A 15,188-nucleotide genomic window follows, 5' to 3' on the forward strand; every position below is an offset into this window, starting at 1 on the left:
GTGGTAGTGCTACTCTTTATGATTATGTGTTCATAGTATTCCACTTTTCTTTATATTTATGTTTGCTTTGTTTATCTTTTTTTCATTGTTATGCTTGTTATCTATGCTACTGTTTTTGAAATGTGTTTCTTGTAAACAAAATATAAAAGTAGTTCGTGTTCATGTTTTTTATATACAGTATGATAGTTTCTGGTTTTAGTGTATTTAGATAATATACATTTAATGTAGTTTCTTATGTTTACATATAAATTTATCATCTTTTTATATTGTTTCTTGCATTTTTGTTCCTCTTTCTCCTTTTATACCTTATTTTAATGTCTTAATTTCTCTATTTTAACTTTGTGATATGTCTTCATATAATATTTTATTGGTTCTTCTAGGTATTAAAATGCATATTTAAGTTTTTTGCTCTTTTACATATGTATATGCCAGTTGGAAGCAAATTCAAATTCTTTTGTATACCTTTATGGGTGTGAGATCTTTCCTTTTTCCTTTTTTGTGATATACATATATGTGTGTTTATATCTGAGCTTTATTCAGCCACAAAGACAAAGAATGAAATCATGCCACCAGCTAGAAGATAGATGCCACTGTCCTTTATGTATCATTCATATATATATATATATATATGGAAGCAGAAGGAAAACTATCTGTGGAGGGAAGGGGACTAGCAGGAGGACATGGTGAAGGGAGAAGATAATGGGATCTTTTTTTCCTCATCTTTTTATTTTCTAGTTTTTTGAGGTAGAAATCTCAGAGCTATTTCTTTTTGGATCCTTAATCAGAAGATGTCAACTGTTACATCTGAACCAGATCCTCTTCCTTTGATTTTGACTCTTGTAGGCTTTTGTTGCCAGTCATTGTCTGTATCATGGACATAGCTGGAGCTGAGACATGAAAGAATGGAGGAAATGAGTGAAAACTGTTATTTATCCCTACCCTCTGAGCACTAACAGTTACCTTTCCAGTTCCCAGAGGCACAACATTCATTTCCAAGTTTCAAGCTATGCTTTTAATACAGGTTAGAGAATCCTACAAGGGAAAAAATGTTAACCTTTCTATCAATTTGCTGGTTCTTTGAATTCTGTTGCTTTCCCTTATCTACAGCCTATTTCACTTACTTTTAAATTTTTCAGAGAGCTAGGTTGTAATTTCTGTTAAGATTTTTTTGTCAAATCATTGAATTTAGTCGAAGATAAAGAGTAAAATGCGTTTCCTCCATTTTATCCACAACTAGACCACTAGTGATAATTTAATTCTGTCAAAAACTATTTGCAAGTTGGGCAGTGGTGTGGCATGCCTTTAATCCCAGCACTCAGGAGGCAGAAGCAGGCAGATCTCTGTGAGTTCGAGACCAGCCTGGTCTACAAGAGTGAGTTCCAGGACAGCCTCCAAAGCTACACAGGGAAACCCTGTCTTGAAAAACAAAACAACAACAAAAATAAACAAACAAAAACTATTTGCTTGTAAACTTGCTTGTGTGTTACATGTGTCACCATTCCTTACATCACACAAATAACACATTGTGGGTTTTGCTTTGTTATTAATGGTGGCTTGAACTCAACATGAGATACCAAGTTTCTAAATGAAGTAATTATAAACTTTAGTCTTTTCCCCCTCTTCTGAAACACACCCATTATTATTGAGAAACAGCATGTTCCTAGATTCTTTGTCTATCTTCCATAAAATATGGAGATCTATGGACCAGCTTGGTATGACATAGCAGAATGAAACAATAATGATTATAAATGTAATGCAGCTTCCAATGGACTCTTCCATGAGACCATATAAAATGTCTGAATCCCTTGTATTACTTATGCTAAAGACATCATGTGGACATGATTTCAGTTAAGTCTTTGAAGCATAGATGTAAGACATATGAAATAATTTTGAGGTAATCTCAGCTCTGACCACTTTTTTGAGTATAACTTACATATCCACACATCAGACAGTTCCAAATTCCATGACACTAAAGAAAACTATCAGAAATAATATTATTATTGTTCCACCAAATTATTGAGTTATTGAGCAATAGATAACTGGAACAAAAAAGTTCCAATAAAGCTGATTTTCCATACAAAATAATTAAAATAAAATTATAAGTTTAGTTCTTTGTAAGTTTATGCTATTAAATTATAAATTAAATAACAGATGAATAGAATTAGGATAATCTTTAGAATAACAAGTTATAAGTGAATGCTTATTTTCACATATTTGTATATACCTTTTGGTTGGCAAAATAAGCACCTGAATCAATCAAGATGTCACTGATCACACATGAAAATGTTCTTGCTTCTATGAAACTTTTAAGGAAATCCAAAGTTTTTAAAAAGCAAAGGAGAAAAGAAATACTTCTGAGACAGCCCACAGACTTCAGGTGGAATATAGCAATTATTTGGAACAGAGACCTAATTGTAGATTTTGGATGTTCTTGAACTAGTGTTCACTGAATTAAAAAACTGGGTCATTCTCCTTTCTAAGAGTATAATTCCAGGGAAAAGAAACCCTTTTCAGAGCAATGAATTGAAAGGCTCACAGTAATCAACAGATTCCGTTTGTCCATGTTTTGTATAGTTACCTTTTTTACATATTAGCAAAGCTCCAATGAGGCCTGAATTCAAATCTTTCACCAGATCCACATGAGATAGATATGAATAGGTGAGACATGGAGGGTCAGAGGCCATTGGACCATTCTCTTTCAGGACATGCCAAACATAGGTATGACTTTCACCAGGAAAAACTTTATCATCTTCCTTCTCACTTTGGCTTGTCTGATCTTCATATTCAGCTCCTAAAGGAAGAAGGTATAAAATTGTCTTTTTTGTGTGTCAACTCAGAAACATATTAAAGCTCATAGTTGCTAATGAATTCCACATAATAAATATACTTTCAGGATTTTGAAAGCTCTCATCATACGAAATGATAAAATGTTCAAGTAGATAGATATGTTCAAGTTGTTTTAAATAATGCACAATATGTATCTATATTAAATATCATATATTATACCATTACTATACACCATGATAAAATAACATATGATAAAAATAACATTTAACTTTTAAAACACAGTGTATTAAAACATTATACTGTACCTCCAAAACATATGCAACTTGTTGTGGAGTATTAGTTTAAGATGTGTTGCATTTGTTTATGTTGCATTTGTTTAACTCTGTAAAGATGTGTTACTTTGCCTGCCTAAAACACCTGATTGGTCTAATAAAGAGCTGAAATTCCAATTTCTAGGGAAAAGAGAGAAATAGGTGGGACTGCTGGGCAGAGAGAATAAAAAGGAAAAGAAACATAGGGAAGGGAGAATTGAGAAAAGGAGAAGGAGAGAGGACGATAGGGTCCAGCCACACAGCCACACAGCCAGCCACTGAGTAAGAAGGAAAAAAGAAAGAAAGAAAAAGAAAGAAAGAAAGCTGAAAATCCCAGAAGTGAATCACAGTTAAAGAGAAATGGGATAATTTAATTTAGAAAAGCAGGCTAGAAACAAGCCAAGCAAAGGCCAGGTATTCATAAATAAGAATAATTCTGTGTATTTATTTAGGAGCTAGGTGACAGGTTCCCAAAGAGCAAAAAAAGCCAACTACAGAAACATTACAGTAATACTGGATGTTTAGCCCACACCATCTATCCTTGTTAGCTTTTATTATTAATTTGACACAACCAGAGTCACCATTTGTCGTGATAAAATATCATCAACAATCACATATCAACATATACAACAATCATATATCAACAACAACATATCAATCCCAGTTCCCTCTCCCTCCCATTCTCCCATGCTCCCTACCAACATGCCCTCCCGTTCTACCCCCATCCACTCCCCAGGAAGGGTGAGGCCTTCCATGGGGGATCATCAAAGTCTGTTATATCATTTGTGGCAGGACCTAGGCCCTCCCCCATGTATCTAGGCTGAGAGAGTAGTCCTCCATGGGGAATGGGCTCCCAAAGTTCATTTGTGCACTAGGGATAAATACCGGTCCCACTGTCAGAGGTCCCAGAGACTGCCCAGGTTTTCTAACTGACACCCACATTCAGAAAGCTTGGTTTGGTCCAATGCAGGTTCCCCAGTTTTACAACTGGGGCCCTTGTGCTCCCAATTGGTCAGGTCAGCTGTTTTGAGGAAGAATGAGCAAAGGGTTCAAGACTGTGCTGTAGATATACCTTTGTTCTTATACAGATCAATGGCTATATGCTAGGTATTATGTTATATTATACTGAAAAACAAATGCATGCAATGAATCTATCTTGAAATATTTGCATTCTAGTAACTTTGAGATACAAATTGAAGAACTAACATCAGAGACTGTTAATTATGGAGGTCTCAAAGATCACTTTGCTTCTTGAGTTTTTGCCTTTCTTGGGAACTACTTATAGAGGTTTATATTAGTGAATCTCTCTTTCTTGTGTGACAAGACCTTTTCATAGGCAGATTATGGAAGATGTTCCTCCTCCCTCTATAGCTCTTTCATATTGTTCAACATCAAACATATAGGAAAATATTTCATTATCACCATCTGTAAAAATCAAAGCATGTTTTCAGTGGCTATAGTTGTCATAATGGTAAAGAAGTCTGCCCAAAAATGAAATAAAAAAAGAAATACAGAGCAGAAATTGTGAGAAAAATGATGCTGAAGGCATCATTGAATCATTGGTCCTTTCAGTATAGAACAGTGGTTTACAATACAAGTTTTAGGGTTGGATAGGCTTTAGTTATGGACCTGATTCTGCCACTGGCAAGCACATGGCCTTGAACCCAGCACATATAAGTAATTACTGCTGCTATTGTTATTAAATTTCAATACAGTTGTATCCAAGAGAATCAATACAATTCAAGGTGTGACATTGTTATGGTTTAGACATGCCCCTCAAAGTTTCTTGTGCTGGAGACTTGGTCCCAATGTAATACTATTGAGATATTTAAGAAGGAAAGGTTAATTTTGGCTCACTGTTTCAGTTGTTTACATCTATGATCTCTTATAGTATAAGACATGGAGTTGTCACAATAGCTGATGCTCTTAGAACTCAGAACTATTACTTATATAATCCTCTTACTTTGTAAGGTGTCCAGCTAAGTGTTTAATTTTGTAGTAATCCAAAATGGAGTAACATGATCCTTATTACCAAGAACATGCTTCTCATCTTTCTATAACTAGAATGACAATGCAATAGGAGAGAATTTGACTTACCCTCAGAAGCTTTCCAGTAGGAAACACCAACAGCATGAAGACTGACAGGATGAGAAGCCATATTTTTAAGTGTAATGACCACGGTGTCATGAACCTCAGTCCAAATGGTAGGACCAAGCAGTCCTGTTAAAATGACAAGCCCCTCAAAAGTTACTTGAAGGATAACCTACCAGAAAGTCTGTCATTATAAAAGTGAGGGTTAAAGTCATAGTGGAAAAGCATGCCACTTTGAAATTGATGAATAGCAGTTATACTTTCCACTAACCCTAGTTCAGTCTCAGGGTTGGGCTGAGGAAATATTTTTGATAAGTCATTCAATGTTTCATTAATTAAGCTATCTAGCAGAACAACATTAAAAGCAAATAAAACAAATGCAAAAGTCGTGAGGCATAAATAAACTTGGCATAGTTGAATAATATGGCTGAATTAATGTTAATGACCAGTAGAAAAATAAAAAATAATATCATAGATGTATACAGGGAACACAGTATATAGGACCTTATGGAAAGGAAGGAGGGAAGAAGGGAAGGAGGGAGGGAGGGAAAATGAAGAGAGATCATAGGTGATTACTATGACTGAATTTAGAAATCAAGAGGAAATTCAGAGTTGTAGTCTGTGGGTATTTTTATAAGATGCCTGTAAGTGGTTTATTGAAGTAACTGGAGTCAGTGGTATAAAAATTTGAAATAGCTTTAATTTTCCAAAATGACCACAGTTTTTGTTTTGACTACATTCTGTAGAATTTTTCTTTCTTGCACTTTGATCAAGTCTAAATCTTTCCTAGTAATCTTCAAATATTAACAGACAATAATCTTTTTAGGTGTTAACAATTTCAGTCCCTTTTAATGACAAACTGATATCCTCTGAATTTTTTATTGTTTATTTTATTTTGTGTATGAGTGTTTTGCTTGCATGTGTATGTGTACCACATGTGTGCTTGGTGCCCAAGGAAGTCAGAAGAGGGTGTTGGATCTAGAAGTGGAGTTCCAGATGTTTGTGAACCACCACATAAGTACCTGGAATTGAACCCAGGCCCTCTGCAAGAGCAACAAGTGCTGTTAACCTCTGAGTAATCTCTCCTGCCCGACTGAGTGATCTCTCTAGCCTGATGTCCCCTGAATGTTAAAACTCCCTTTATCCTCCTGCTAAGTTTTAAACAGCTCAATAAAAAAATTTCACCAAGTAAAATTACTCTCATTGGCAGTTTCATACATTTCCTGACTTCTTTTCCTAATCCTTCTTATCAAGTGGCCTCCCTCCCATTTTTGAGTAGGGATCAGACCAAGAGTGTTTTCCAAAGAAATTCTCAAAAGTAAATCTTATATTTTCCTAGCCTTTCTCATATAGACTACAGAGGAATCATGTGCCAGGATTTGAAGAACCAGTTTATTGCTACTACATGAAAAAAAAAAACAATCAAGACACAGATCTCTCTTTAAACATTACAGTATTTGTCTCCTACAATTCTCAGCAACATTTCTAAGGCAGGTAATAGTGGTGTTGCTCAGTAGTAGAGCACTTGCTTAACATGTTCAAGGCTGTAGATTGGATGGCTAGTATTGATTAAAAAACAAACATTGTTAATGCAATAAATATCTTAAATCCTTGTTACATGCTTATTTGACATCTAAGTGGAGATAAAGAGTTGATATTTAGATATGGGGTCGAAATTAATTACAGAAGTAGAGTTATTAGAATATAGATGCAAATTTAAAGCTTTGAAGCTATGGAAGATAAAACGGGACTGAAGAGAGAAAGAAAAGGAAATAATCCAAGACCGAGCTTGTAGAAGCCAAGCAGAGAAGATAGAAAATCTAGTTAGTTTATTTTCCTGAAAGTAGCAGCTAAGGACACCTGATTAAAAATATAACCTTTGGTAACTACCCTCTGTAAGTACAGCCCCGAGGATAGGCATCTTTGCTAGGAAATTAGGTACCTATTTTCATAATTAGCATTCAATATTGTTTTCATTACCCATCCAAGGTGGCTTGGGCTTAGCCATGTTGAAGAGGTGGTCCATGTATTCTACAAACACAGTCTTTTTGTACATTATGGAGGTGTTGAATGGAAAAGATGTTGGCATTCTAGGAAGAAATCTGGATGAAGAAAAGAAAACGTCATTTATTTTGAAGGATTTTGTTTGATCCCACTTCAAAAACCAACTGAAAATATTTTTCCTTCATTTCACTCTCCTCTAATATCTGTAAGCAAATTAGAACTTGCAATGCATCCTGAACTTGCTTCCTTCACTTCCTGCATGTAAAAGAAAGAACAAAAATGAGGGAAATGTAGACAGTAATTGTTGTGTTCCTTTCAAAAGCCATAAAATCAGGGTCAGCTTTTGTTCAAGTATTTACTTCATCAAGCAGGAAATTTATCCATCCAAAGGTATAAAAAAACCATGTAAAGATAAACAAAAACTATAAGTATTTTAACCATGAGAGTTGGAAGTATTTTTTGTCTAATAGTTTGCACAATTTACTGCAAGCTATAAATGCATAGAAACACTAATACCTAAGCTGAAAACTTAAATGCAGCAATTGCATTGCACACAAAGCTTGGGAGTAAGGTTATAAGACCTCCTTCATAAAGGGACTGGAGAGATGGCTCAACAGTTAAGAGCTCCTGTTACTTTAGCAGAGAACCCAGATTCTGTTCCCAGCACCCACATGGCCACTCTCAACTGTCTATAAGTCAAGTTGCAGGGGATCCAATACCCTCTTCTAGCTTCTGTACATATATGGTGCACATACATACACATTCAGGCAAAACACTCATACAGAAAATAAAAATAAAACAATTTAAAAAGACCTCCTTCGTGAAACATACAGACACCTAAACCATGAAGACACTATGGCGACCATGAGGAAATTCATCTGGGCACATATTATGGCAGAACCACCTAGCAGGTCCCCATGTTTGTATGCCAAAGTTGTAACAAGCAGTGTGGATGAGAGATGTGATGTCTGAACTTCTTTCAACAAAACATAAAACTGTGTCCATCTGCCTATAGAAAAAACTCTGCCCTGCCCTGCCACACATGTGTGTGCACGGCCTCTGTAGTTATATACTACAGGAAGCTTAAGGGATGAAGAGTAGAAAGGAGAGAGTTTGACACAGGGGCAAGTCAGACAGAAGGCTGTACCCTCTCAGAGGGAGGCGCTGTGACTCCTAGAGTGTGTAAATGTAGAAGTAAAGGTAGGAAGTAGTAGCTGAAAGAATGAAGCAGATTGCTTCCTAAGAAAGGTAACGTCTAGAAGGGATCTCTCAAGTGGTGACCAGCTTTAGTTCCATTCACACAAAGAAAAACCTAATAGAAGAACAATCCAGTCACAGGGGAAGACATTAACAGTCCTTTATCAGATCTGGCAGTCAAATGTCTGAACTGAGACCTCTGTCAAGGACTCTGACAAAGCAGTACAAGGTGGAGCTGACCTAAGCCCCAGCATATTCTAATGGCCCACTCTTCCACTTAGCCCTGAACTTCACTCCATTCCAGGGTTTCCAAGATACCTGAGATCCAGTTGACTGGCTCTACCAAAGGAAGACCTTAACAAAGTTCATTTCATACTGGCTATTGGCCAAGGGCCAGGGGTTGATAAGGAAGCTCTTCCAGTAAATAGAATTTCCTTGCAGAGAAATGCATGGGGGAACTGTATGGGTCAGAGGGCTAAGACAACTGTATAATCAGGGGATCTAGGGAAACTCTAATCTTTTGCCTCATCACACTTGTGATCTTGCAGAAGAGTCATTCCCCTGGGCTTATAAATGGGTCAACATCATACACTAGTACTACTATAAGATAAAAATTGACTATTGGCATACCACAACCCATTTTTGGTGGCACTGATATATAGTGGTAGAGGAAAAATACCCCCAATGTGTGGAGGGTACTAAATAAGGATAGCATAATAGAAGCCATCTTAATATTCCTACTGCATTCTTAGAGACTAACACTTAGTTCAGTTTCTATTTCTCTGTCTGCTTATCTTCCTGTACAGCATACTTTTAAGGCCTGCAGTCCATACTCCCCCAGCTGCAGACTTGTCTCCCTGAAACACACCCTGCCAAGGAGAACTTCTGCTCCCCCACCCTTCTGCCACCTGCCCTACTTAAGCCCTGTTGATACTTATAATAAATGAGACTTGATCAGAATCCTGTCTTGTCTCTGTCTCTCATGTCTCTTGCCCCCCCCCCATTCTCACTCCCTCCTGTAGGGTCCCCGTTGACTAACCCTGCGGGCTGGGGCACCAGTGGGCCAACATTTAACCAGTGCTACTAATTGTTCAATATATTAAAAGAGAAATTGCACAGGGTTCAGTTATATACAGACTGCCTGTTATAGAAGACTGTGTTTGGCAACAAATGTCTTTGTTTTCTTGTCAGTAGCCTGGTAAGTGCTTGAAGAACAGTGATAAAGATTTCTGGGATAGAGATATATTAGTGAGTGTAAAGAAGAAAGATCTTCACACCATATGTTAATTTTATCGGAAAATTTCCACTGTTGAAGAAGCACAAAACAACACAGATAAAATGTCTTACAATTCATGCTAACTTTGTTTCCTCCTAACTTTTGAAGGCATTGTTTTTGTTTCCCATGGAATTTGATATATAAATTCTGCCAAATGTACTTGGCAATAATTATCCCTGACATAAATTGTTCTTTCAAATTTTATCTAAAACCTACTGGAAAAACCATTATAATTTCTGACCCTTGCTTAGAAGAAACTGAGCAGCTGCAGGAACAGATAATGTAAATTTGAATTTCCTTAGCTGTTTATTTTAGACCTTGGCAGAGTCTGTCAGGATGTGTTTAGAGTCATCTTATCCTGTTGTCAAAATAATCTAGATTATAAAATGTTAACATAAAGACAAGAATTCTACTGTTTCTGGTAAATACATGTGACTTCCTGCTAATGAATTATTTACTTCATTAAATACATTTTTAGTGTGTATGGTACAGTGTTTGTGTGTGAATATGGAGGTCAGATGTTGATGTTGGATGTCTTCTATCTCTCTCTACCTTATTTTTATCTTTATGTATCTGTGTGAGTGTAAGACACATGAATGCAGGCACCTGCAGATGCCAGAAGATGGCTTTGGACCCTGTAGTCCTGGAGACACAGGTGGTTATCAGCCATCATATGAATGCTGGGAACTGAATATGGGTCCTGTGCAAGAGCAGAAACAACTCAACCTCTGGGACATCTCTCAGGATTCCACTTTATGGGTTTTTTTTGAGACTTAACCTGGAGCTCACTGATTCAGATAAGCTGACTATACAGTAAGGTCCAGGGATTTGCCTATCTCTGCTTCCCCAGTGTTAGAATCTTTATGTGGGTGCTGGTGATCTGGTCTCAGTTCTTCATGCTTGCAAAGCAAGCACTTTACTGTTTGAGTTATTTCCCAACTCTCATAAATAAAGTTTTATACCAAAAGTATTATTCACTGTGCCAGGCCACTAGGTTGACATAGTAATGCAAAGCACTTCATGATGTATAATCATCTCAACATTAATTGTTAAGAAAACCAAACAGATAAGTGGACAACTTTTCAATAATATACCAGGTACCTAATTTTCTGGACTGAAATTCAGGGTATTCAATTGTAGGCTATACAAACTATAGAATGAACCCATATACCTTTCTCACACCATACACAAAAACAAGCCTCAAGTCAATCAAACACCTTAATGTAGAAATTAAAAATATAAATGGCTTAGAAGAAAATGAAGACTAAGATCTGTCAACTATTCCTTTGTTTGTTTGTTTGTTTGTTTTGTTTTGTTTTTTGAGACAGGGTTTCTCTGTATTGTTTTGGAGCCTGTCCTGGAACTCACTCTGTAGACCAGGCTGACCTCGAACTCACAGAGATCCACCTGCCTCTGCCTCCCGAGTGCTGGGATTAAAGGCACCAACGCCTGGCTGCCAACTATTTCTTACATATGATGTCAAAAGTATATGTAACTAAGGTTAAAAAAACAGATAAGTTGGTCTTCATCAAAATGAAAGACTTTGAGCTTGAAAGAATACTATTAGTAATCTGAAAAGATTACTCACAGCATTAGATCATATAAATCTTATAAAGTTGTAATATCAACACTATATAAAGAATTTTAAATCTCAATATTAAAAAGACAATACAGGGACTGGGGAGATGGCTCAGCAGTTAAGAGTACTATCTACTCATCCAGAGGTCCCAGGTTCAATTCCCAGCACCACGTGGCAGCTCACAACCATCTGTAACTAAAGCTGCAGAGGATCTGATGTCCTTTGTGCCTTCTGCAGGCACCAGGAACACACATGGTGCACAGATATACACATACTTTTACCAATAGCCTCTGTTAGTCTCTCTTCGTGGCACCAAGCCTTATTTTCTCTGTATGACTCCTTTAATCCTGGAACACTAACTGCTACTAAGGCTTCATCTTCAATAAAGGCCTCTTCTGGCACTCACAGTGACAAGCCTCAGCTGCTCACCTGTGTGACTTTTATACTACCAAGTTCAGCTGTCAGCATGGGGTATATAGCTTGGTTGCCTGGAGAGCACAGATTCTGTGTGTTGACTCTGCAGAAACACTTCCCAGATGTCACCTCAGTGATGCTAGCCTTTTCCTAATCCCCACTAATTTCTTAGCTCCATCTAACTAGCATCAATTTCTCAGTTAACACAAAGGCTTCACTTTAGTGGCGTTCATCTCTTGTTAATCATGGCTGACTATTCAGTCCTAGCTGACCAGAACCACAGAAGCTTAATTCAAGATATGCAATGGCCCTGATAGAGTCTTTATGAGACTCTTGAACTTCCCTTTGGAACTTCAAAAGCCAGGACTCCATCCTCTGCATTTTTAAAAACATTCTTATCTTTCATATTCCCACAGAATAGCTCACCAAGGTCTGAGCACTCAGCAGCTTTTCCATGCCAAAGTTCCAAAGTCTTTCCACAATACTCCCCAAAATAACATGGTCAGGTTTGTTACAGCCATACCCCACAATCTTGGTATCATATTGTCTTAGGGTTACTATTGCTATGATGAAATACCATGACCAAAAACAACTTGGGGAGGAAATAATTTGTTTGGCTTACACTTCCACATCATTGTTCATCATTGAAGAAGTTAATGCAGGAACCTGGAGGCAGGAGCTGATGTAGAAACCATGGAGGAGTGCTGATTACTGGCTTGCCCTTTATGGCTTGCTCAGTAGCTTTCCTTCTTATAGAACCAGGGCTGCCATCCCAGTGACAGTACCACCTACAGTGGGCTGGGCACTCCCCCATCAATCACCAATTAAGAAAATGCTCCACATGCTTGCCCACAGCCAAGTCTTATGGAGACATTTTCTCAGTTGTGGTTTCCTCCTGTCAGATGACTATAGATTGTGTCAAGTTGACATAATACTAGCCAGCACAAGGACAGAAATCAATGTAATAGAAAATAATCAGAGGAACAATAAAATTAACAATAGCTTCAAAAATTACCTAGGACAGGGGCTGGGGAGATGGCTCAGCAGTTAAAAGCACTGGCTCCTCTTAAAGAGGACCCAGGTTTGTTTCCCAAAACCCATGTGGTGGCTTACAACTGACTGGAATTCCATTCCTAGGGGATCCCTCTTCTGATCTCTGTGGTGGGTATGAGGCACTCAAATGGTGAACTGACATGCACAAAGGCAATACACTCATATACATAAAATAAATAAAGCCATAAATTTGTTTTAAAACTTACCTTGATATCAGTCTAACCAAGGAAGTGAAAGACCTTTACAGCAAAATTTTAGGGCCGGGCGTTGGTGGCACACGCCTTTAATCCCAGCACTCGGGAGGCAGAGGCAGGTAGATCTTTGTGAGTATGAGGCCAGCCTGGTCTACACAGTGAGTTCCAGGACTGCCAGAGTTGTTACACAGAGAAACCCTGTCTCAAAAAAAAAACACCCCAGTGAAACATAAAATAAGTGATTTCATTATTCAACTTGAAAATCAAAAGTAGAATAACAGAGTGATTCAAATAAAATTGGAAAGAATGAATTAATGAAATTAAAAAAGCAGAAACTGAAGTAATAGAAATAAAGAATTGACAATCTCAAAAGATACTTGTTGACAAAAAACTATAAAATCAGGAAGTGTCCTTATTGTTTTTAAAAGGAAGGAGAGAAAAAGAAGGAAGGATGTATAGGAAGAGAAAGGTTAAGAATGACAAAGGACAATAAGTATAGACATTACTTTCACAAAATCATAGACTAGTCTATAATTCAGTTTCAATAACTTATAAAATCAAGGTATAATAGATTTATGAAGAAGTAGAAAAATTGAAAAAAAATTAATGACCATTATAATACTGAGGAGCTCATTTAATGATCTAATCTCATCAGATAAACCAGAAAGCCTTCCTAAGATGAAGAGCATCTGATGCCATGGCAGATGTCATATAAAAAGTCTCTCACATGCATACTCCTGAAAAATTCACTGTTGTAGTTCTTTCTATGGAAGGTTGGGGTAGGCCAAGGGAAATTCTACCTTTTCTCTCTCATGCTCCTTGCCTCTTTGCTCTCCCTCACCCCATCCTTCTCTCTGAATCACAGTGGCAGCGTGCAACAAAGAATCAATGAGCAAACAACAAAAATCAATTAGTAGCTTAGGTCCTTGAGAAGAAACGGTGAGCAGCATGGTGCAAATAATCAGACGGCATGCACACCTTACCTACAAATGTTTGAAGGACTTAACTAAGCATCAGTTATCCACCCTTGCCTAGTGTCTGCACTTTCTTCTAGTCAGTCATATCCTTACAATGTTACCTTCAACAGAGCATTTTTACCTTGTGTCCATGTGCAGCACATTGAGCAGGTCACTCTGTCTATAGTTCCAGTACAGTTCCACCGCACCCAGGTAATATCTTCTGGTGGCACTAGAGCAGAAATAGAAAAGGCTTGGAAAGAAGCAAGTGAAAAATGCTATTTGCATGGCTTTTATTACTAGAAAAAATGTTCAAGTAGAGAAGGAAAACTAACTCTTCTCTAAAATATCTTTAGCTCTCAAGAAGAAAAATGTAAATTTTTTATGATTTAGTGAAAAGTCCTAAATATTTTGTAGAAGATTTTATGCAAGTTTATCTTATGAGAGTGACAGTAGCATTAGCACTAAGCAGAGCTGAAAGAATTGCTTCCTTTTTGGCAGTTGGAAGCAGGCACAGGAAAAACTGGAATAGGAAAAGGGTGGCTGAGCTAAGCTCTTACCAAGTTTGAATCTTTGAGAAAAGGAATATAATGCTGAAGAAGAGGTCTCAATTTTACTCAGATTGCTAGACTGTTGTAAAAGTCTGTTCCTCAGTACCAGCAGCAAAGAAACTGTACATGGTGAAGACTCTGGAATCTGAATGAAATGTTGTAGTGATACGTCATTTATGATTTATTAAAGCTTGCCTGAAGATTCAGAAAGCAAAGTCAGCCTCAAGCTATAGAGTTCAGGCATTGGTGGCACACACCTTTAATCCTAGGACTCAGAATTAAGAGGTAGATGGATCTCTGTGACTTCATTGTCACCCAGATCTACACAAGAGTGAATCAGTCTAAAAGAGAATTATAGCTAACACCTTTTATCCCAAAATTAGGGAAGTATATAAGACAGAAGCAGGTCTCAGAGAGACTTTTCATTCTCCAGCCACACTGAAGAGTAAGAGCATTCATTCTCGAGCCACATTGAGGAGAGGCAGCAGTTTGAGACTATGTGAAGAGCTCATTTGTGAATCAGCCCTTTCAGCCTGGGCTAGAGGTGAGGGGTAGTGGCTGCTTCACTTTTCTGATCTTTACCTTTAAGTTTGAACCTCAATATCAGTCTCTAGGTCTTATAATTTATTCATGTTACAAAATGTAAAAGATCCCAGCCTGCTTCCCACACAGAAACTCCCTAGCTTCCCACATGATCTACAGACCCAGGTAAGAAACCCATGCCCTCTGTCCTGTTTGTTGTTTTTGTTGCTTTATAAACTAAACATAAACTAGA

The 15,188-nt window shown here is 37.4% G+C and overlaps 1 protein-coding gene across 3 annotated transcripts in view; it reads right to left on the reverse strand.

The window, feature by feature from the left end:
• Positions 1-14,150, reverse strand: part of F8 (coagulation factor VIII) — a 146,745-nt gene extending 132,595 nt beyond the window's left edge. For all 3 annotated transcript variants that reach the window (XM_040743928.1, XM_040743927.1, XM_040743926.1), the window contains exons 1-4: positions 14,005-14,150; positions 7,170-7,291; positions 5,196-5,318; positions 2,579-2,791 (exon numbers count right to left, since the gene is read on the reverse strand). In XM_040743928.1, the coding sequence (XP_040599862.1) occupies positions 2,579-2,791; positions 5,196-5,318; positions 7,170-7,291; positions 14,005-14,150 (604 nt within the window). The remainder of the gene's footprint in view (positions 1-2,578; positions 2,792-5,195; positions 5,319-7,169; positions 7,292-14,004) is intronic.
• Between the last annotated feature and the right edge of the window lie 1,038 nt (positions 14,151-15,188).

The sequence above is a fragment of the Mesocricetus auratus genome, unplaced genomic scaffold (genome assembly GCF_017639785.1).
Source record: "Mesocricetus auratus isolate SY011 unplaced genomic scaffold, BCM_Maur_2.0 Super-Scaffold_100003, whole genome shotgun sequence".
NCBI lineage: Eukaryota > Metazoa > Chordata > Mammalia > Rodentia > Cricetidae > Mesocricetus > Mesocricetus auratus.